Source organism: Triticum urartu, chromosome 7A (genome assembly GCF_056163025.1).
Source record: "Triticum urartu cultivar PI428250 chromosome 7A, HENAU_Tu73, whole genome shotgun sequence".
In the NCBI taxonomy this organism is placed as follows: domain Eukaryota; kingdom Viridiplantae; phylum Streptophyta; class Magnoliopsida; order Poales; family Poaceae; genus Triticum; species Triticum urartu.
Window position 1 is genome coordinate 57820596 of NC_141879.1, and position 22139 is coordinate 57842734.

The window sequence follows — 22139 nt, forward strand, 5'->3', positions numbered from 1 at the left end:
TCGGCCACCGACGAGCTCGTAGAAGAAATCCCCGCCGTGCCCGACGTAGACATCGCTCACCACACCGTGCCTGACCTGCCCCTCTCTCTCCGACCACGGAAACACCCGATCCAGTACGTGCTCAAAAATTCCCCTGGCGTCGCGAGGAAGAAGAAAGAGGGGAGAGAGAGTGAACCGGTTAGTTGGGCCCAGATGTACGGCAGGAAGGGCAAAAATGTCAAAAAACGACACGTTAGCGGTCAAACAACCTTGACTGGACGGAAACGGCTCGGAGGGGCATTTCTATAAGGGCACATCACGGCGGAGGGGTATTTTTGAGCAGGCTTTGGAATTAGGGGTATATCTGATTAGGTGGTTCGAGTTAGGGACAGAAATGCAAATGGCCCTCAAATTTAAGGTGATACTATTCAGTCTCACCGCTGCACCAGTACGCTTTCAACCAGCCATGAATGTGGTATTTTCACCCTTGATGCGGCATTGTGTGCAAGTATCATTATAAAATATTTCCCCTTAAAAAAATAATCATCATAAAATATATTTTTATATCATATATAATCTATCTATTATATATAAAAAGTGCTTGACGGGTTAATCAAAAAAGAAAAGAAAAATAAGCTAGAAATTACCACAATAATAAGAAACATACCGTTGATTTGGTGGACCCATGACTTAAAATATGTAATTAATGGATTAGATTTAAGTGCACTCCATCTAAAAAAACAAAAAGCTATCCTTAGCCTGTACGTATTGTTTAAAAAGAAACTTACACACACACACACACTATATCTTTCTACATGTCCCTTTAAATAAATCTTAGCATGTACTCCCTCCGTTTCTAAATATTTGTCTTTTTAGAGATTTCAAATGGTTATCACATACGAATGTATATAGATATATTTTAGGGTATAGATTCACTCATTTTGCTCCATATGTAGTCATTTGTTGAAACCCATAGAAAGACAAATATTTAGGAACGGAGGGAGTACGTGTTGTTCAAAAAAAGGAAACCTACGCACGCACCTTGTGTATCTCAACATGTCCCTATAAATAAATTAAATAAAACAGAAAATAGAAGTTCTTACCTTACTACATGTAAACCTGGTGGATCTACCTTATATGTATCTCCAAGTCCTTCTATAAAACAACTAAAAGAATAAACTGCTAGATCTCACGTCCTAAAAAAGGATAAAACTACCACATCTCATTTCTAGATCGCAGTCCTCAAAACAAAACAAAAAACAAAAAAAAACTACTACATCTCACGTACAAAAATGTTACTACTCCCCTATGTTCTCGACCTCATGTAGCAGCCGTCGCAATGGGTATCTGCACTAGCACTGTCGGTCTTATTATACAACTCTCAAAGTAACCATTGTTGGAAATAGTTTATTGGTTTCAAACATTCACAATTCTAGATTATGTGATCTGAGTCCTCAAGCTTTTTTTTATACTGCAACCAATAGTGAGAGCATTTGGACATTTTTAAATTTTATATGTAGAATAGAATCAAACATGTTTTCTTATCCAGTTATTAAATCATAATATGTCTTTGGGAGTTTGTTGAAAATTAATAGGTGTAAGAGAGCCTAACACTGCCGATGCCAGTCGCATCACCAGAAAAAATGGAGGGATCATACAAAAACTTTACACTACGCCTATGTATTTGACCTTCATAACTTACTTTCATCATTTTGTAACTTGGCCATAACTCAATCGAGTGGGCATCAACACCAGCCAGCATACAGGGCGGTACAAAAACATAAACTGGATGGCTATTCACTAAAAAACTACCTTAATTAATATATTAGTTCAATCGTATGGTGACTAAAAATAAATAAGGGGAGGTGAGACCCGCAGATTTAAAAATTAGACCTGTTTCTGCCTAAACATGTGTTTGCACACGGAGAACTATACGTTGCATCAAGAGTCCCAAATTAAGGGATGTACAAAGGGTAATAGTATATAAATAAATATTCTAAAGGCATTAGGAAAATATTAAATACTAAAAATAGGAAACTTTAATACGCCACAACGGGATTGTCAAGCCAGGCACACACCATGTACCCATCACTGCAGCCGCATTAGGCAAACCCATGGATTCAAGCACATACCACTAAAATAGATGAGCAATAACATAGCCTCCAGATATTTCCCCGAAACAATAAAGGGGTAACACTTATATCCTTAACATCACCACTCCATGACAAGCCCAAAGAACTGGTAAATATGAACTTATTGCAACCAAACAATAATAAATACTAGCCCGCGCGAAGAGCGGGCCACTTTGCTAGTTGATATAATGTAGACATTATTATGAATTTTCATGGATCTATAAAACATAAAGACGTTTGACTCAAGACAAACCTAAAACTTGAAATAATTTGAATCGGTGTGGGTATTATGTGTTTATCATGCAAATACGTGCCATGATAACACCCAGACAGACGGAGTAGGAGGAGTTGTACCCATTGGTCTACCCAACGCCCGACAAAACCTGAAGATTACAAATCACCACATGGTATTGTTATTGAAAGTGAAAAATGTGCGAATCAACATGTGGTTAGATGGTTAGAGGAACAGTGGTATCTCCAGCCCACCAGGGTTCAAGTCTTGGTGCTGGCATTATTTCAAGATTTATTTCAGGATTTCGGTCGATGCACTTTCAATAGGAGGAGGTGTTCCTGTCGATGACGAAGCGCCTACAGTGACTTCGCAAATTTCCAGATGATATGCCGGCTCCTTCTCTCAAAGGTGCTCATATATGGATAGGATGTGCGTGTGCGTTCATAGGGGTGAGTGCATGCGCGCATGCATTAGCTTTTGCATTTGTACTATGTTCAAAAAAGAAAGTGAAAAATGTGATTTTGGAACAACTGCCTGATTTAAAAAAATAGGGTTTCTGTTGAACAACTATTGTCTTAACGGATATACAAACGTGACCTTTCACAAATATTTTCTTCAAAATCACCAGTTGAGGAGTATCTGTTGCAAAGATCACTCCAACTCCCCTGGTTGCGGCAAGTGGCGCATATGCAGCGCACCACTTGTCGCAACTTGGGAATTTCCCCTTTTTTCGTAGATCTGTTTATTCAAAACGTTTTATCTCTCAAACCGTGCGTCCAAATCTTGAACTGCTTTCACCATTGGATTCCTCGCGTCGAGATCTTCAAAACTAAATCCCATGTTGATAGGTTTTGATGAACTTTTTTTTCACGAAAAAAACTAGACGGAAAAAACCGAACCGAGAGCATGAGTTTTTTCCCTTTCCGAAAGAGCACGCCCGTTCCTCTCACAAAATCACAACCGTGCCTCTTGGGAAGCAAAACCGTGACATCGTAGAAGGAAAAAGAAAGAGAAAACTCATTTTTCTGTTTCCGAGGAGGCACGGCCGTGACTCTCGCGAAAGCACAACCATGCCTCTCACGGAAGCCAAACCCTAACTCTCGCGAAAGGGAAAAACCCAGAAAACACGTTTTTTTCCATTTCCAAGAGGCACGGTGCTGCCTCTTGAGCACTGCGTTGGTTTTCCCTTGAAGAGGAAAGGGTGATGCAGCAAAGTAGCGTAAGTATTTCCCTCAGTTTTGAGAACCAAGGTATTAATCCAGTAAGAGACTACACACAAGTCCCTCGTACCTACACAAACAAATAAGAACCTCACAACCAACGCGATAAAAGGGTTGTCAATCCCTTCACGGTCACTTACGAGTGTGAGATCTGATAGAGATAATAAGATAAATATTTTTGGTATTTTTATGATATAGATAGAAAAGTGAATATTGCAAAGAAAAATAGATTGGAAACTTATATGATAAAAGATAGACCCGGGGGCCATAGGTTCCACTAGTGGCTTCTCTCAAGATAGCATAAATATTACGGTGGGTGAACAAATTACTGTCGAGCAATTGATAGAAAAGTGCATAATTATGAGAATATCTAGGCATGATCATGTATATAGGCATCACGTCCGCGACAAGTAGACCGAAACGATTCTGCATCTACTACTATTACTCCACACATCGATCGCTATCCAGTATGCATCTAGAATATTAAGTTTATAAGAACAGAGTAACGCATTAGGCAAGATGACATGATGTAGAGGGATAAACTCAAGCAGTAGTACCCTTTGTCGTGGTTGTGGCCATTGACAGTAAAGTTCACCGGTGGGCTGTTGCCTTCGGCAAGCCTAGCAAACACTGGCGAGCGTTGAAGCACGTTGATATCATTGTGTGATCCAGCCATGCCAAAGAAAGAGTGCCAGATCCATAGATCTTGAGACGGCACGGCCTCTAGTATGACAGTGCAAGACCTGAAATGTCCCTTATACTGCCCTTGCCAAGTAGAAGGGCAGTTCTTCCACTCCCAGTGCATGCAGTCTATGCTGCCAAGCATCCTCGGGAAGCCCCTGCTGGCATTCATCGTCAACAAACAGGCTGTATCTTCAGCTGTTGGCTCTCTCAAGTACTCAGGGCCAAACATAGCAACCACAGCCTTGCAGAACTTATACAGGGACTCTAGGAATGTAGACTCGCTCATACGGACGTACTCGTCAATGAGATCACCGGGCACTCCGTATGCAAGCCTTCGGATGGCGGCAATGCATTTCTGATAAGAGGAGAAACCAATCTTGGCGACGGCATCCTCTTTGCACTCGAAGTAGTCATCATAGCCGACCACTCCATCTCTTATACGGTTGAAAACATGCCTACTCATACGGAACCGGCGGCGGAATTTGTGATGTTTGAACAACGGGTTTGTTGTATCAAAGTAGTCCTTCCAGAGAAGGAAATGTCTGCTCTCTCGGTTGCGATTCAACGCTGGAAGGTGACCCGGAATGGAGCCACGGAACAACGGACGCTGGTTGTTGAGGTGGATCGTCGAAGTCGCAAAGGACATTGTGGAAAAAGAACTCGTCGGCGGAGTCTATTTTCGTACCTTGGCAAACTGTCGAACAACTTGCGGGCGTCGAAGAAGGAGATGGCCGGCGAGGGGAGACGCAGCACCCACAGACCAGCTAGCTGCCCTGCCGGCGTCCGACGAGTGTGACGGCGTCCGACGAGCGTGCCGGTCGGATGTGGCGGGGGCGGCGAGGCGTCTTCTTGGTTGCGGGCGGCTGTGCGGTGGGGGAAGTGGCGACGGGAACTAGTTTGCTCCCCGGCGGCAAAACGGCGGCGGCGGGCGACTGGGGGCAGGGGCGGCGTGCTGGGCGGATGTGGAGGCGGCGACAGCTGGAAGAGTCGCTGACAAAAATGGGCGACGGTGTCGGTGACGGAGGAGGGTTGCTTGTTGGCCGGGGGGGGGGGGGATGAGAGAGGAGGCCAATGTGCTACAGACCATCGGGCCCGGGGACAGGAGTAGGCAAGCGCGCGCCCGTCGCGTGTCCGTGCCGACGCAAATCAGGCTAAAAAATGGGTCGGAATGGGTCGCCCGTGGATGAAAAACGGACGCGCGTCCGTTTGGGTCGGCGCGTTGGGCCACCTTTTTTGTTCGCGCCGACCCAAACGGATGACCACGGACGAAATGGGTCACCCCATTGGAGTTGCTCTAATTGCAGCACACTTTATATGAACATATAAGTTACAAAAGATTAAATCTTTGTTTAAATTTCGCATGTGATTTTCTTTTGACAATAGTAAATGTTTCTTCGAACGGGAACATTTCTGAAATTTTTGAACATCTGTTAAAAATTAAAAATAAACTTTAAAAATAGAAATGAAAATATATCACTCACCGACCGGTTTACTATTTGTTTTTTGTTCCTTTTACATGTTTTCGTTTTCCCTTTTTTGTTATTTTCAACAATAAGCTCGCACTTATAAAAAAATGTTCAAAGTTTCAAAAAATGATCATTGTTTCAAATTCTGTTCATAAAATACAATTGTTCGCAATTTAAAATTGTGCAAAAATTTCAATAAAACGTTTGCGTCTTCCAAAATTGCTCGGAATGTCAAAATGCGAAACTCTTTTTTAAAGAGCGAGTGACTGAAATTATGAACATGAACATTTTTTTAAAGACACTAACAAATATGAAATTCCAAACGAAAAACTAAACGTTTTTTTTGAATTTCCGCAAGCATTTTTTGTATCTGTGTAGAATTAACACCATGTTCAACGTAGGGTGTCAGGGTAGGCAAAAAGACTCTATTGGAGAGCATGTTGTTTCTCAACATCTCTCAAATGATCATCATTTTTTTATTTGCTTGTATGACCAATTCAAGGAACCATGCCAAGTTATTTTGGTTTTCTACAAATTTCGCTTTTTCTGGAGTTTTCCCGGTAAAAAAGGTGATAAATGGCTAGACATGTCGCAACTTGCATACGGTGTCGGAAATCGTTCAAATCTGGTATGCATACCTACCATGGGCATGCCCACCTGCTTGCAAAAGTTGGGGGTCCGTTTAAGAATGTCCAAAAATAGACTATGTTGAACAAAGGGTGTTTGGATAGGCCAGTAGGCTTTGTGTGACAGCATGTTGTTTCTCGACATTCTTGAAATGGGCACTATTTTTTTACATGACCTTATATGACCAATTGAAGCCACCATGCCAAGTTGGTCGTTTTAGACAAATTTTGCGTTTTCTGTATTTTCCTCGGTAAGAAAAGATTGATAAATGGCCGGATGCATACTTTGTCGAAAAATATTCAAACCTGACATGGATTCCTATCATGGTCATGCCCACCTACTTGCAAAGTTGGGGTCATTTAAAAAATGTGCAAAAGTAGAGCATGTTCAACGGAGGGTATTCGGGTGGGCCACAAGGCCATAAGACTCAGTGTGAGAGCATGTTTTCTTCCACTTTCTTTAAGCCCTAAGTTTTGCCATGGCCTTGTATAACCAATTTAAGGCACCATGCCAAGTTGTTTTGGTTTTTGATAAATTTTACATTTTGTGGAGTTCTCTCCGTCAAGAAAGGCCGATAAATGGCCGCGCGTGTCACAACTTGCATACGATGTTGGAAATTATTCAACCCTAGCATGGATGCCTACCATGGGCATGCCGACCTCCTTGCAAAAGATGGGGTCATTTAAAAAGAGCCAAAGGTAGGCCATGTTCAACGGAGAGTGTCCGAGCAGGCCACGAGGCTCCGTCTAAGAGCACCTTGTTTCTCGCCAATCTTAAAATGGTTCCATTTTTTATCATGACCTAGTATGACCAATTCAAGGCGTCATGTCAAGTTGTTTTTGTTTTCTACAAATTTTGCATCGGGTGGAGTTTTCTCAGTCAAAAAAGAGTGATAAATGGGTTGACGTGTCACAACTTGCATATGGTGTCGAAAATCAATCAAACCTAGCTTGTATCCTTATGATGGGCAGACCGACCTGCTTGCAAAATTTGTGGTCACTTCAAGTATGTACAAACATAGACCATGTTGAGCAGAGAGTGTTCGGGTAGGCTAGGAGGCCTAGTCTAAGAGCACGTTGTTTCTCGACATCCTTGAATGGACCCATTTTTTTCCATGACCTTATCTAACCAATTGAAGATACTCCCGACAATAGTGCCGCTCAGGACAACGCCAACAACCAGAACGCTGGCAATGACAACAACGACGACGATATGATCAACGAGACGAAGATGACCCTGAGGATAGCAACTACATGCCAGAGTCCGAGGAAGATAGAAGCCTCGGGCCCGATGAATACGATCTCTTCGAGGAACCCCTTGAGGTACCTCTGCTCGAAATATTCCACGGAAGATTGGCCAGCACGTACAAAAGCATCAAGCAAAAGTCCCAGTGGCTTAAATCCGAACATAATGAACTTAATGAAGGGTAGGTCGAGTCCCTCAGGGCTGAGAAGGAACTTGATCACAATCTTGGGAAGGCCAGGGCTAATCAGTTCTACCCTTGAAGGATCCCGCTTCCAGAGCTAGACGAGGAGGCCAAGGACAACGTGCTATCTAAGTGCGAGTGGGCCGAGAAGCCCGACTGCCCTCCTCGAGGCCGAGATAGGCAAGTAGGCGGGTACAAAAATCTTCCCGAAGCATCCTGGTGCCTAGGTGGAAAAGATCCACCGCGACCCTTCAAGAAATACGGTCTGAGGGAGAAATTGCCGTTAAGGTCAGAAGCTCCACCTTGATCAATCTACAAATCTAGGGAACGTCCACCTAATGGACAGGCAAACCACATACTTTTGAAAACAATTATCAATATTTTTGAAATGCAAACATTCCTTAAATTTGTGAAAAAAGTTTGGAAAACGAGAACATTAAGCACCACCTTAATCAATCTACAAATTGAAAAGATTCACAAATTTAAGAAAGAGTTCACAGTTCGAAGTTATAGCGGGCGGAAGTAATCCAAGAGTTCAATAGTTGGAATTCTACTTCATGCACCTATATTTTGAAGGTTAAGAAAAGAAAAATAAACAAATGGGCCAAGCCGAGGACGGAGAGGTGTGTGCGCCGGTTTGTATGACGCTACTTCCTCTACAACGGGAGCTCCTAGTCAGCGCTTGTTGCGCCAGTTAGTGGACGCAGCGCTCGCACGTCACCTTTCATGGGGCCGGCCAAACTACACGAGCGATCAGCCGTCGCTCGTGAGGAGCATACGCCCAATTGGTTCTTCGTGGTTCAACAAGTTGACCATTAACCGTTGACTTTCGACAAGTGGTTCATCTTTTCGGAAAAGTTCATGGATTTGAAAAAAAGTTTGTGGATTTGTAAAATGTTCACAAATTGAAAAATACCATGAATAGAAAAAAATTCACGGATTTTGGAAAAAATGTCCAAGGATTTGGAAAAAGTTTATCGATTTTGAAAAAGTCCATCGATTTTGAAAAGCAAAGTTCATCAACTTTGAAAAAATTCATACATTTTTAAAAAGGCTCATCGATTTAGAAAAAAAGTTCATCAATATTGATAAGAAGATCACAAATTTAAAAAAATTAACCAATTTTGAGAAAATATTCACAAAATTAAAATAAGTTTATTGATTTTTAGAAAAAGCGAAATTGAAAAAGTTTGCACATTTCAAAAGAAAAAGGAAAAAAAAAAGAAAAATAAAACCCGAAAAAAAACTGTTTGAAAAAACGAGAAAAGAAAAGGAAATAGGAAAAAAGAAAAAAGAAAAAGAAAGGAAGAAAGGAGAAACGTGCGATAGAGGTATTTAATAACATCAATTCAGGTTGGCTCTTTCTTTATCACATGAATCCTGCCATTGCTTGTATTTCTTTTTGCGATATAAAATATATAAAAACACGAGCATTATTTGAGAGTGACAATTAAGGAGGTCAATATCCTACTCGACCAAACGTCATCAACATATTATCATTATTCATCAGGAAAAAGAAGCATGCAGCAGCGTTTGCCTGCTCTCCGTTCAGTTCCGACGACCACTAGGTGGGATACCGCAGTACGTGCACTGGCATCCGTCGGAAACGCACTCGCCCACCGAGGTGCCGCTGATGCGGTGCTGGCAGTACTCCATGCACTTGTCAGGATTGCATATGCCGGGGATGGTCGGGAGCACCTTGCAGTCCATGGGGGTCACCGTCGCAGTGGCGCCACCGCCGTTAGCCGTCACCACCTTTGTCACCACATCTACAGATCGAACAGCGCACACAGAGAAGTTAGCGCGAGGCATATATATTACTCCAGTTTGTGTTACTTGAAAAGTTGAAACTAATAACGCACGTAGATATGCCAACGTGAGTCGGTGAGTGGATATGCATACCTGAACAGAGCACCACAATGGCGAGGGCTAGTAGCATCGTGTAGAACGGCCTCATCCTGACTTCGCGAGCTTGTTTGGGGAGTGCTGAGAGACCTAGCGAAGGTTACAGACTGCTGGGATGTGTATTATTCAGCTAGTGGTTGCCGGACGAGCTACCTGCCTTCGCATGGTTGTTTATAATGCAAAGAACGGGCATGCTATTTTTGGAAACAATTTAGTTCGAGGCTTTAGATGGAATGTAATAAGTACTCCCTCCGTAAAGAAATATAAGACTAAACGCTCTTATATTTTTACAGATGGAGTACTTCTCAAAAAGAAAGGTGTAATGTAATTAAGGGTGGCAATCATGTATTTTTATCGACAGCATATCCGTACTTGTAGTTAGAGTACTAAATTAGTAGTTTTCCACACAAGGAGTAACAAATAATTATTTGTTTGAATAAAATTGCAAGTAATCAAGGAAGGCCTTTATGTGGTCACCAGAATATGCATAATACTCTATATATGCACACCTATATATAGATAATAATAATGTATGCATTTATAGTGTTCCCAAAAAAGTATGAATTCATTGTTTGCCAAAATGAAATGTGTATACTGTGGAAATTACATTTACGCTTTTTGTCAGGGAAATCAAAGCATCAGAACATTTGAACGTTGGTGCACAACGGCGTTTAACACATGCTAAGGCAAACACCCAACTGTTCATGATGCAACAATGTTCATTCACCTTCGAGGATCAATTATAGTTCTTCTCGAAGGACCATGAGGGATCCACTCATCCTTCCACATGTCTATACTGTTACTATCATAGACACGCCAACATATGACTTTTTTGACAGTTTTGATCCCTTCACATATGCTCTGCCGTGTATAGGAGCTACCTTTTTCGCCTCTGCATTCAAAGGGTCTCCAGAAGGGTACTATCTTTCTCGTAGCACTATAGCACAAAGAGAATCTACGTTCTCGATTAATCACCACGCCCGTTCAGCAAGCAGAGCAAGGTTGAGGCAATGTACTCCCCCCATTTCTTTTTACTTCACATATAAGATTTGATCAAAGTCAAACTACATAAAGTTTGACCAAATTTATATGAAAAAATATGAACATCTATAATACTAAAACTATACAGTATGAAAATACATTTTGTTGTGCATCTGATAATATTGATTTCATATTGTCAATGTTTATATTTTTTAATATAAAGTTAGTCAAACTTTACCAAGCTTGACTTTGATCAAACCTTATATGCAGAGTAAAAAGAAACGGAGGGAGCATATCTCTGAACCCCATACCACTACTCATTTTTGGAATGTGCATTTTCACCATGATATACAATGCATCTTTTTCCGGTGTGTTTGCCATCACCCCACCAATATTGTGACATCACGTCGCGGAGCCTTTTCGGGCCCCCGGAAGCCTCTCATCACACTCCCAACCAACAAACCACACACCTCACGCCAACCCAATGCACAGGAAGCGTGGCACGCATATATCTCGGAGCATGCAATGGGTAGCTAGTGGTACGGTACATTTTCTTTAGGGAAGCGGTACGGCACAATTGGTCTCTCGATAACAGGATCTACAACCATTCATGTATCTTCGACACCTGTTCCTCAAAACAGACATCCTAAATATTTGCCAACACATTCGGATGTGCCCGCAGACAACGCTAATAGAGCTAGCCATCCAACCTTGTGCATCAAATGTCTGTCCAAGGTCCGGCCTCCTTAGTTTGACACGCATATATAGATCAATGTAGCAATTTAATATGAAGTGCAAATATATGCAATTATAATCAAAACACTTCGGATGTGTCAAATGTTAAACTTGCAAGTTTGGCTGTCCGTGCAGAAAACCTCATTTTTTGTCTCCCAAACCAGCTGTCTGTGCCAAATCCTTTGCTGTATGGTAGACTCCTCCAAATCGGCCGCCAAGCGCTTGAACATTATAGCATAGTAGGCTTGCACGATCTTCACCGCATCGGGATACAAGTCCAACATCTTCATGGTCAAAAATCTTGTTGTCCTCCAAAGCGGTCGTGAGCTCAACCTTCTTCTCTTGGAGCTTGGCCAACTTCTCTTGCACAATGATGAACTTGTCAAACCTCTCGGTCTTCTTTTCCTCTTTCACGTCAATGCATTTGATGCATGTGTCTCTTCCTTCGGCATGATGTCTTCGAACCTCTCTGTCATCTTGGCTGTCGCACCTTCTCGCTTATTCTTCTTCTCCTCCCACTTCCTGCCCCGGTTTCTAGTCATTGTACGTTGCTGGTTCAAATTCAGCATGTTCTCGACAAAAATATAGATGCTTTCGAACAACACAAGACCTTCCACCACGGCGAGATGACGACCATCATATCAACTTATTGCAGGTGTGCGTGCAATGTCGGTGAAGCCTTATCGCTACACTTCACAGCAGAAAGATAAAATCAAAAAACAAGTACGAGCAATGCTAGAACAAGGGATCATTCAATGCAGTCACAACCCGTTTGCTTTGCCTGTGCCGTTTTTTTAACATATTACATACATAGACTCTCATACATACGCACATACACTCATCACAATGAACGCACGCATGCACACCCTAGCTCTGTGAGCACGTATGAGAGACTGAGCCGTCAAACCATCTTGGGATTGACGAAGTCGCCATAGACGCCTTCATAGTAGATGGAACATCTTTTTTCACTGAATGCACATCGTCGGAAGGCCTGAAATAAATACAAAAAATGCGAGCACCCATGTCAAGTCTAGGATAACCCTGATGGGCTAGGGATATCACTGTCCTCTTAACCATCCAATCACATGTTGGTTCGCACTTTGCCTGTGTTGTTGGTGCGCAAGAAAGATAACACCTGGCGATTTGCGTCGACAATAGGCAACTGAAGGCAGTGACAGTGAAAGACAAATTTCCCATGTCGATTGTTGACAAACTGCTGGACGAATTGGACGGCCCAACATTCTATACCAAGTTAGATTTGTGCCCGGGGTACCATGAGATACAAATTGCTGCAGGAGATGAACCAAAGTCCAAAGACAGCATTCCGCACTCACCACAGAAACTTTGAATTCAAGGCAATATACCATTTGGTCTCACGGCTGCACCTGTAACCTTTCAACCAGCCATGAATGTGGTATTTTCACCCTTGCCGCGTCGCTGCGTGCTAGTATCATTATAAAATATTTCTCCGCAAAAAAGAAATCATTACAAAATATGTTTTTATACCATATATAATTGATATAGTGTAGACTTTATCATGAATATTCATGGATCTATGAAACATAAAAACGTTTGACTCAAGGAAAACCTAAAACTTCAAATAATTTAAAATGGTGCAGGTATTATGTGTTTAGATGCAAATACGTGTGATCATAACACCCGGAAAGACGGAGTAGGAGGAGTTGTACTCATTCGTCTACCCAACGCTCGACACAAACTAGAAGAATATAAATCACCACATGGTATTGTTACTGAAAGTGAAAAAAAAGTGATTTTGGAACAATTGTCTGAGATAAAAATAGGATTCTGTTGAACAACTATCATGATCTCGTCTCAACGCATATACAAAAACAGGAGTGTTATTTGAGAGTGGCAGTGAAGGAGGTCAATATCCTACTCGACCAAAGGTCATCAACATATCATTATTCATCAGGAAGAAAGAAGCATACAGCAGCGTATGCCTGCTCTCTGTTCAGTTTCGACGACCACTAGGTGGGATAGTGCAGTACATGCACCGGGATGATTTCAAGAAAAAATGAATTGTTTTTTCTTCACTTATGGGTGGCATAGTGGGTAATTTATGACAATTTTGAGGGCAATTACGATGACATATGACCAGAAGCGATAGCTGCTTTATTATTAGGAAAAAACATTTGACTCAGGACAAACCTAAAACTTCAAACAATTTGAAACGGTGCGGGTATTATGCGTTCATGATGCAAATACGTGCGATCATAACACCCAGAAGTAGGAGGAGTTGTACTCATTGGTCTACCCAACGCTCGACACAAACTTGAATTTTATAAATCACTACATGGTATTGTTACTGAAAGTGAAAAGTCTGATTTTGGAACAACTGCCTGAAATAAAAATAGGATTTCTGTTGAACAACTCTCGTCTTAACACATATACAAAAACAGGAGTATTATTTGAGAGTGACAGTGAAGGAGGTCAATATCCTACTCGACCAAAGGTCATCAACATATATTAATCATCAGGAGAAAAGAAGCATGTAGTGTTGGGAATATGAGCAAATTACTACGAGATTTAATCCGAATAAACAGAAAATAAATCATGATAGCACTAGCAGAGATTAAACTAATCATGCGAACTAGCATAGTAGATGAACATATCACATCTAGGGCACATACTAGAAATATGAATTCTACCACGATCTCAAACAAGAAGGATAGCATCACATACGGTGCAGCATGAGCAGCACCGCGGGCGTTGAGGTTGTCGGCCATGTCGTTGAGGATAAGGATGCCGAGGTCAGGGAGGAAGTCGTCATTGGCGAAGTCGTCGCTACCAGCAGTCGCGTGAGTGCGCTCCCCAAAAATCGGAGTACGTGCCGAGTAAATGCGTCAGCTCAGGTCTTAGGACATAGAACATATGTTGTACTAGAGACTCACAGATGACATATCGCTGTGTCTCATAGTTGGGTCTGTCCGACTTGGACCTTATCTCGACTCGGATCCGACTACGTCGAATCCGACCAGATCCTTCCAAGTCCATATTATCCGGTTAGCATCCAATGCTCCATGGCTAGTGAGACCAAGCCATTGACCGTGTCATATGCTAGTCTAGTTGGCTGCGCGTCCACACAACCCTTTTGACTAGGGACCTTTTAGGACAGTCATCATACAATGCATAGTCCACAAACAAGTCACGTACTTGCTGATACACACCATTGATAATGTCCAAGGACTATCTTTATTCACAAACACATAGGAAATATCATCATACATGATTGCCTCTAGGGCATATCTCCAACAGTCTCCCACTTGCACTAGAGTCAATCAAATAGACATCGAATGCCCATAGCTCTAACGTGCCCCTCATGCTTGGGTTGTGCAAGCAACTTAGTCAACGGATCCGCAACATTTGCATCCGTGTGAATTTTGCATAACTCTACATCACCACTCTTTACGATCGTTCGTATCAGGTGATATTTCCGATCTATGTGTCTGACCTTGTGATGATTCCTCGGCTCCTTGGCTTGTGCGATGGCACCAGAATTATCACAATAAAGGTCCAACAGTTTTACCGAGGCTGGGAAAATACCAAGATCATCTAGAAAGTTCCGGATCCAAACACCTTCCTTTGCAGCTTCACAAGCCGGAATGTATTCGGCTTCTGTAGTAGAATCGGCACTCGTATCTTGCTTGGAACTCATCCAGCTCACTGCTCCTCCGTTCATGACGTACACGAAGATCGACAATCATCTCTGTCGGTTTGGAAACTAGCATCGGCGTAACCCCTTACGACGAGTGAGGGAGTCCTGGATTAGGGCGTATCCGGACAGCCGGACTATAACCTTTGGCCGGACTGTTGGACTATGAAGATACACGATTGAAGACTTTGTCCCATGTCCGGATGGGACTCTCCTTGGCGTGGAAGGCAAGCTTGGCAATACGGATATGTAGATCTCCTTCCTTGTAACCGACTCTGTGTAACCCTAGCCCCCTCCGGTGTCTATATAAACCGGAGGGTTTAGTCCGTAGGACACAATAACAACAATCATACCATAGGCTAGCTTCTAGGGTTTAGCCTCTCTGATCTCGTGGTAGATCTACTCTTGTACTACCCATATCATCAATATTAATCAAGCAGGAGTAGGGTTTTACATCCATCGAGAGGGCCCGAACCTGGGTAAAAACATCGTGTCCCTTGTCTCCTGTTACCATCCGCCTAGACGCACAGTTCGGGACCCCCTACCCGAGATCCGCCGGTTTTGACACCGACATTGGTGCTTTCATTGAGAGTTCCACTGTGCCGTCGCCAGAAGGAAGGATGTCTCGTCTCGTCTTTAAAGACGGTACTACTGTTGGGGGAGCTTTGGCTGTTGGCCAAACTCTCCGGCTAGGCGGTTTCATCATGACCGCCTGTTCGGCCGCCGCGTCGACGATGACTTCTCGGGTCATGGAAAACAGCCTCCACGTCAAATCGGCACTCGCCGAACAGATGGATCCAATGGAGCTCGCTTCCTTAAACGAGCTCTTGGATCGCATCACCGCCCTGGGAGTCGCTACGGACTATGATCGGATTGGGCTTAAACCCGATCAAAGGGAGATTAACTCTCCACCGGTCACCCATCATATTGCAGTGGTGGGGGAACAATGCGGCGACCTTTCCTCTATCTTGAGGACCAACTATGTCCGAATTCCCGAGCTCTCCGAGCCGGATGCCCATTCGCGGGAGGACAATATCCAATCCCTGAACTTAGAGTCAGGCAGCGGGCCAGGATTATCGGGTAACACCCCGGAACCGGAACTTCCAAAATTAGAAACTCCTCGACCCCTGGATCCCAGATCGGGTAAGGGTTCGGATTCAATTCCACCCACCCACCCACCCAAACATAAGCGATCTTTCCCACATCAGGTAAGAGCCCCAGGAAACAGTACATCACTATTGGGCCAGATTCCTCCTTGCGATGAACAAGGTTAAGGACTGTCGCGAGGAAGACGCAATCCTATTTTTCTGCAATAATTGCACGGACAAGGGAATCCTTAATGCCATAGATCGCCGTGAGATAACACGCTTCGCTAACTTGGCGTCCATAGTACGAAAATACTGTGCGATGGAAAGTGCCTGGAAAACCGAAACAAACTTTTGGGATAATCCGGCCCTGAATACAAACCTAGTCCGAAATAAAGGGTGCATTATCACAATACACCCGGGTCAACTACCAAAAAGCAAAAACTCTCTACAGGGCATGGAACCGTACTGGAGGGATGGCTCAACGGACCCTGCAAAATTCATAGTACAGAAGGCGCCACACCAACACATAGCCTTAGAGCATGTTGGATACTCCGGCAGGTAGCCAAAAGTGGCGAGGATCTTCTCATCCCAGAGGCCACAGAGCACCATCCCAGGGATAACAATACGGTATTATCAGTCTTTGAGACCTTCGCATCAAATAATAGGCGAAAGAGAACGCTCCGCAGCCTTGCCGAAATCTACCATGTGGCAACAATAAATCCATGGAGTGACACGGCTATTACCTTTAATGCCAGTGATGAACCTAAGTTCCGAACAGCCCGAGCACCAGCTGCATTGGTCCTCAGTCCAATCGTGGACGGCTTTCGACTCACCAAGGTGCTCATGGACGGCGGCAGCGGATTAAACCTCATCTATGAGGAAACCCTTCAAAAATGGAAATAGACTGGAACCGCATCGAGCGAAGCAGCACAACCTTTAAAGGAATAATCCCCAGTCGAGAAGCGCGCTGTACAGGCAAAATCACACTAGATGTGGTGTTCGGCACGCCGGAGAATTACAGGTCCGAAGAGATTACGTTCCAAGTGGCCTCGTTCAATAGCGGATACCATGCCCTTCTAGGGTGGGAGGCGTTCACAATCTTCCAAGCCATACCCCATTACGGGTACATGAAACTCAAAATGCCCGGGCCCAATGGAATCATCACTCTCGCTAGCGATCCGGACACAACACTCCACGCCGAAAACAAGACAGCCGCATTGGCCCTCGAGGCATTATCCGAAGCCCTCGCGGCCGAGGAACTGACTGCGCTGCGCTCCATGGTGGATAGGGACGACGTGATACTTGATAAGAGATCCAAGTCTCATGCCATTTGTAGTTCGATTTGGGATTTGTTGACCTAGTTCATAGTGCGTGCTCATGGCGTTGGGATCTATCTCTGTTTTCCATGGTCATCGTAGGATCGACCTCGATAGAGCAGTTGGGATGGAATGTAGAATGGAAACCACACTTCTAGCTAGAGCTGGCACAAAAGCAACCAATACAGGATTCTCTTTTCCTTTTGTTGCTGACAATCAATGGACTTTTAATCAGTTTAGATCTGCCATATGTGCTCAATATCCATGGGGTATATATGATGCAGTGGAATTCAGGTACCGGGACATTAACAAAACAGCTTGGGTCCCTGTCCAGTGTGATGATGAGCTTGGTATCATGGTTGCAATACATGATTCTTTCCCTGCTAAACTAGAAATCAGTGTCATACAAAGGAAGAGAGGAGAGCCAGAGAGCAGAGGAACAAGATCTCAGTCTAGGTCTAGAGATAAAGGTAGGCCCAGCCAATCAAGGGGCAGGAAAAGAACAACTCATAGTAGAGGCAGCATCAGTTCCATGCAGGCACCAGGAACACCTACTGTAGAAGTTCCTAAGAATGCAGGTCCCTCTCATAGTAGAGATTCAGTTGACCCCTATACTGAAGAGGGACTACCAGATGATTGGCCAAGTGATGATGAGGATGAAAAGTTGTTTCCACAGTTTGTAACAAGGAAGAAGGGTAAGGACAAAGATGATGAGGGGGAAGATTATGTTCCACCCCATGAAGGCATGTTTGCTAAGGCAGGTGAAGATGAGAAGGAGGAGGACAGGGACATGGTACACTCTGAAACATCTGATGAGGAAAGACCAAATGTGCAATACAATAGAGATGATCCTTCTTTGGCACAGGGAACAATATTTTCCAGTGCTTTAGACTGTAGAAATGCTCTTGCAACCTTCTCAATAAAGACTCAAAGTGAATTTGTGATAGACAAGAGTGACAGTACTAGGTTGACAGTGCATTGTGCTTATAAGAGGTGTCAATGGAGGATGCATGCCTCCTTAATGAGACATAGCACACTGTTTCAGGTATCAAATATAGCAACTAACATTGCATTTGTAGTTAGCAGCATTGATACTGTATTTTGTTTGTTTGTTGCAGCACATAGGTTCTAACATGTGTCTGAACTTTCATGAATGCAGGTTAAGGTGAACAAAACTGCACATACATGTCACAGTGTGAACATGAGAAACAGATTGAAGTCAGCTAAGAGTAGATGGGTTGCTGATGCTGTGCAGACCTGGGTTTTAGAGGATTCATAAGTGGGACCAACAGAATTGCAAAAAATTTTGAAGAAGAAGTATGGCCTGGCAGTTCCATACATGAGAGTATTCTATGGGAAGCAAATGGCATTTGATAATATCTATGGTAAGTGGGTTGACTCTTTCTAGTTACTGTATACCTTCAAGGCAGAAGTGGAGAAAGAATCTCCCGGTAGTGTAGTTACCATTGATAAACACACTGTGCAGTACAAACTAAATGGGAAGAGTAGACAAAAAGAGTGCTTTAGAAGAGTATTTGTTTCTTTCAAAGCATGTTGGCAAGGTTTTTTGAATGGATGTAGGCCTTATCTTGCAGTAGATGCCACTGCATTAAGTGGCAGATTTAGAGGGCAACTAGTTAGTGCATGTGCTGTGGATGCTTGTAATTGGATCTTCCTAGTTGCATATGGAGTTCTAGAGGGTGAAAACATAGAGAGTTGGACTTGGTTTTTTCAGAACTTAAGAGAGCTTATAGGACACCCACCAGGTCTTGTTATCCACACTGATGCATGCAAAGGCCTGGAGACTGCAGTGGAAGATGTGTTCCAAGGTGTGGAGCACAGAGAATGCATGAGGCATTTGGCTGCAAATTTCACAAAAAAGTTTAGAGGAAAATTCTTTGGTGAAAATTTATGGCCCTGCTCATTAACATACAACATAAAGAAACACAACTACCATCTTAGGCAGTTGCACAGTAAGGCTGGTGTGAAGGAGTACTTAGAGGAGCATCATAGCAAGCTATGGGCAAGGTCACTGTTCAATGAAGTATGTAAAGTAGATTATGTTAATAACAATCTAGCCGAGTCCTTTAATTCAAAGATTAAAAAAATGGAAGGGTGTACACATTGTGGACTTGCTAGACAAAATAAGACAATTTATAATGGAGAAGTTTGATCTCAGACAGCAGATTGCAACTGCTACATTCATTGGCCACATCATAATCCCCAAAGTCATGAAAATGCTTCATGCAAAATCTAAGGACCTTGTATGGAGATAGTGAAGAGAAGCACATATGAGGCAGAGATCACAGCAGTTGACAAGGAAAAGAGAGAGTGGAGATATCCAGTAAATTTGGCCACTGGGACTTGCAGTTATAGAAAGTGGCAGTTAATTGGACAACCTTGCATACATGCTTTGTATTTTATTACTTCAATGAGAGGCCCAGTAAGTGAGATTGATCAGTATGTACATGAGTACTTTTCTGTTGCTAGATTCAATGCTACTTATGCTGAAAATTTGCCTGCAATGGAGGGCAAACAACAGTGGGATGTGGTGGACCCTGTGTTTAAATTGTCTGCTCCATTGCAAAACAGGGCCCCTGGTAGACCTAGGAAGACAAGAATTAGGGCAAAATATGAGGGAAAGGACTTGGAGGAAGGAGAAAGAAATGTGGCAGGTGTGGAAGGCTTGGCCATCGTGGCACTCACTACAAGGAATCCATTGACCCAACTTCCGGGGAAGAAGAGCATTGGGGGGCTGAAAATGCAACAGATGATCATTTAGATGCTGAAACATATGTTGAAAATGCTACTGAGGTTGAAACAGATGCTGAAAATGCTACAGAGGTTGAACCTGATGCTGAAAATGCTATATAGGTTGAACCTGATGCTGTAATTGCTAGAGATGCACCAACAGTGTCATCTGCTGTAAGGTGCAGCTGCTATAGATGTTCTCATTTCAATTTTTGCTTCATTTGATGTTCTCATTTCCTTTTTTGCTGCATTTAATGTTCTCATTTCAATTGTAGCCCAAGGAAGAACTACAAAAAGGCAGCTGATAGAGGGATGTCACCAGCCAAGAAGAGGCTCAAGTTTGCACCAGATCCTACAGTAGGATCTGTAACTAGAAGCAACCAGCTAAGCAAAGAAGTGAGCAAAACTGTCACCACAAGGAGGAGTTCAAGGCTCTTAACTAACCCTGCTTGCAACACCAGGAGCAAGAAGATGAAAGACCTGTGACTGGAATCATTTACTGCTGTTTTTGTTGTTTAACAACTATTTGTGAACTTGTTAGCTGCTATCTTAAGTGTGTGATGCTGAAATTATGAACTTATGTAATGGTGAACTTGTGAGCTACTATCTTGAATGTGCAATGCTCCTTTTGTGCAATGATGAATTTATGCTATTTTGTGAGCTGCTAGTTTGAACCTGATGCTAGCTGCTATCTTGTGAGATGCTACTTTCAAATATTTTTGTGAGCGGCTATCTTGTGAGATGCTACTTTCAAATATTTTTGTGAGCTCCTATTTTGTCACAACATATCATTTGTTCAAATATTTCAATCTATACTATTTCAGTCATCGATCAAACCAAGATTCTTGAGTCATTTCCAAATAGCAACATCACAACATTCCCAAATCACAACATTGTTCTGTGATAATACATACCCAAACCAAGCTCCATCACAACATACACTACAAAGAGAAATCCATTTAGTATGGATTATTAGACCACCCAGAAACAAATGTGGCCACAATGCTAATACCAAGAACTATGATAAATCCCCATGCTTGCATAAGCTCGTTCCTCTTTTTCATCTTCAGCTTCAGTTTCTTGTTCTTCTCGGTTAGATACATCACCCTCCTCTCTAAATCATGAGATTTTAGCCAGCTCTTCTCCAATCCTGCATGAAGCTCCTCAAATGCACGAGCAACACGTTGGGTCGGTGGCGGGTCAATCCATACAACCCACTCACATTCATCAGGAAGCTGCAAAATCAATGATCGAATTAGAAAGAGGGGAAAGAGCAGAATTGAATCAAGCTTAAAAGCCAAACACTTACATCAAGAGGGCAGCCAAGAAACCTTCTGCCGGAGCTTGCTCCTCCCCAGGCGACACGACAAGCAGGAATAGGCCCGTGGCCAGGGCACCGCTGCATCGAGCGAACCTCAAGGCCACCAAATGTCAGATCGGGGATGTAAAACTCCGATTGAAACTGAACTATCCCGACACCATCAACCTAACAGCAACAAAAAAACCCCAAATTGATGAACCCTAATTCCGCAATATGCCCATCTCTCCCCCAAATCGACACTAAAACTTACATTGTCGGCCACCGACGAGCTCGTAGAAGACATCCCCGCCGTGCCCGACGTAGACATCGCTCACCACGCCGTGCCTGACCAAACAATAAATACTAAAAATATAAATAAATATTCTAAAGGCATTAGGAAAATATTAAATACTAAAAATAGGAAACTTTAATACGCCACAACGGGATTGTCAAGCCAGGCACACACCATGTACCCATCACTGCAGCCGCATTAGGCAAACCCATGGATTCAAGCACATACCACTAAAATAGATGAGCAATAACATAGCCTCCAGATATTTCCCCGAAACAATAAAGGGGTAACACTTATATCCTTAACATCACCACTCCATGACAAGCCCAAAG

The 22139-nt window shown here is 43.0% G+C and overlaps 1 protein-coding gene and 1 long non-coding RNA gene across 2 annotated transcripts; both read right to left on the reverse strand.

Moving 5' to 3' along the window:
* Positions 1-9125: 9125 nt before the first annotated feature.
* LOC147957712 (uncharacterized) lies at positions 9126-9831 on the reverse strand. The gene is made up of 2 exons (XR_015612103.1): positions 9669-9831; positions 9126-9535 (listed from the first exon to the last, which is right to left on the reverse strand). It is a non-coding gene; the product is annotated as an uncharacterized LOC147957712 (long non-coding RNA).
* An 11343-nt stretch (positions 9832-21174) lies between these two features.
* LOC147957713 (uncharacterized) lies at positions 21175-21843 on the reverse strand. The gene is made up of 3 exons (XM_087531832.1): positions 21787-21843; positions 21525-21701; positions 21175-21450 (listed from the first exon to the last, which is right to left on the reverse strand). Exons 1-3 carry the CDS (start codon positions 21841-21843, stop codon positions 21175-21177), a joined length of 510 nt encoding a protein of 169 aa, XP_087387958.1.
* Between the last annotated feature and the right edge of the window lie 296 nt (positions 21844-22139).

What these genes read in the sequence shown, in the direction of transcription:
- LOC147957713 (XM_087531832.1), bottom strand. Translation starts at nt 21,843, where the DNA reads ATGTCTACGTCGGGCACGGCGGGGATGTCTTCTACGAGCTCGTCGGTG. An exon ending in GCTCGTCGGTGGCCGACAAT is followed by an intron (nt 21,702 to 21,786) that starts GTAAGTTTTAGT and finishes TGTTGCTGTTAG; the next exon opens with GTTGATGGTGTCGGGATAGT. An exon ending in TTCTTGGCTGCCCTCTTGAT is followed by an intron (nt 21,451 to 21,524) that starts GTAAGTGTTTGG and finishes TTGATTTTGCAG; the next exon opens with CTTCCTGATGAATGTGAGTG.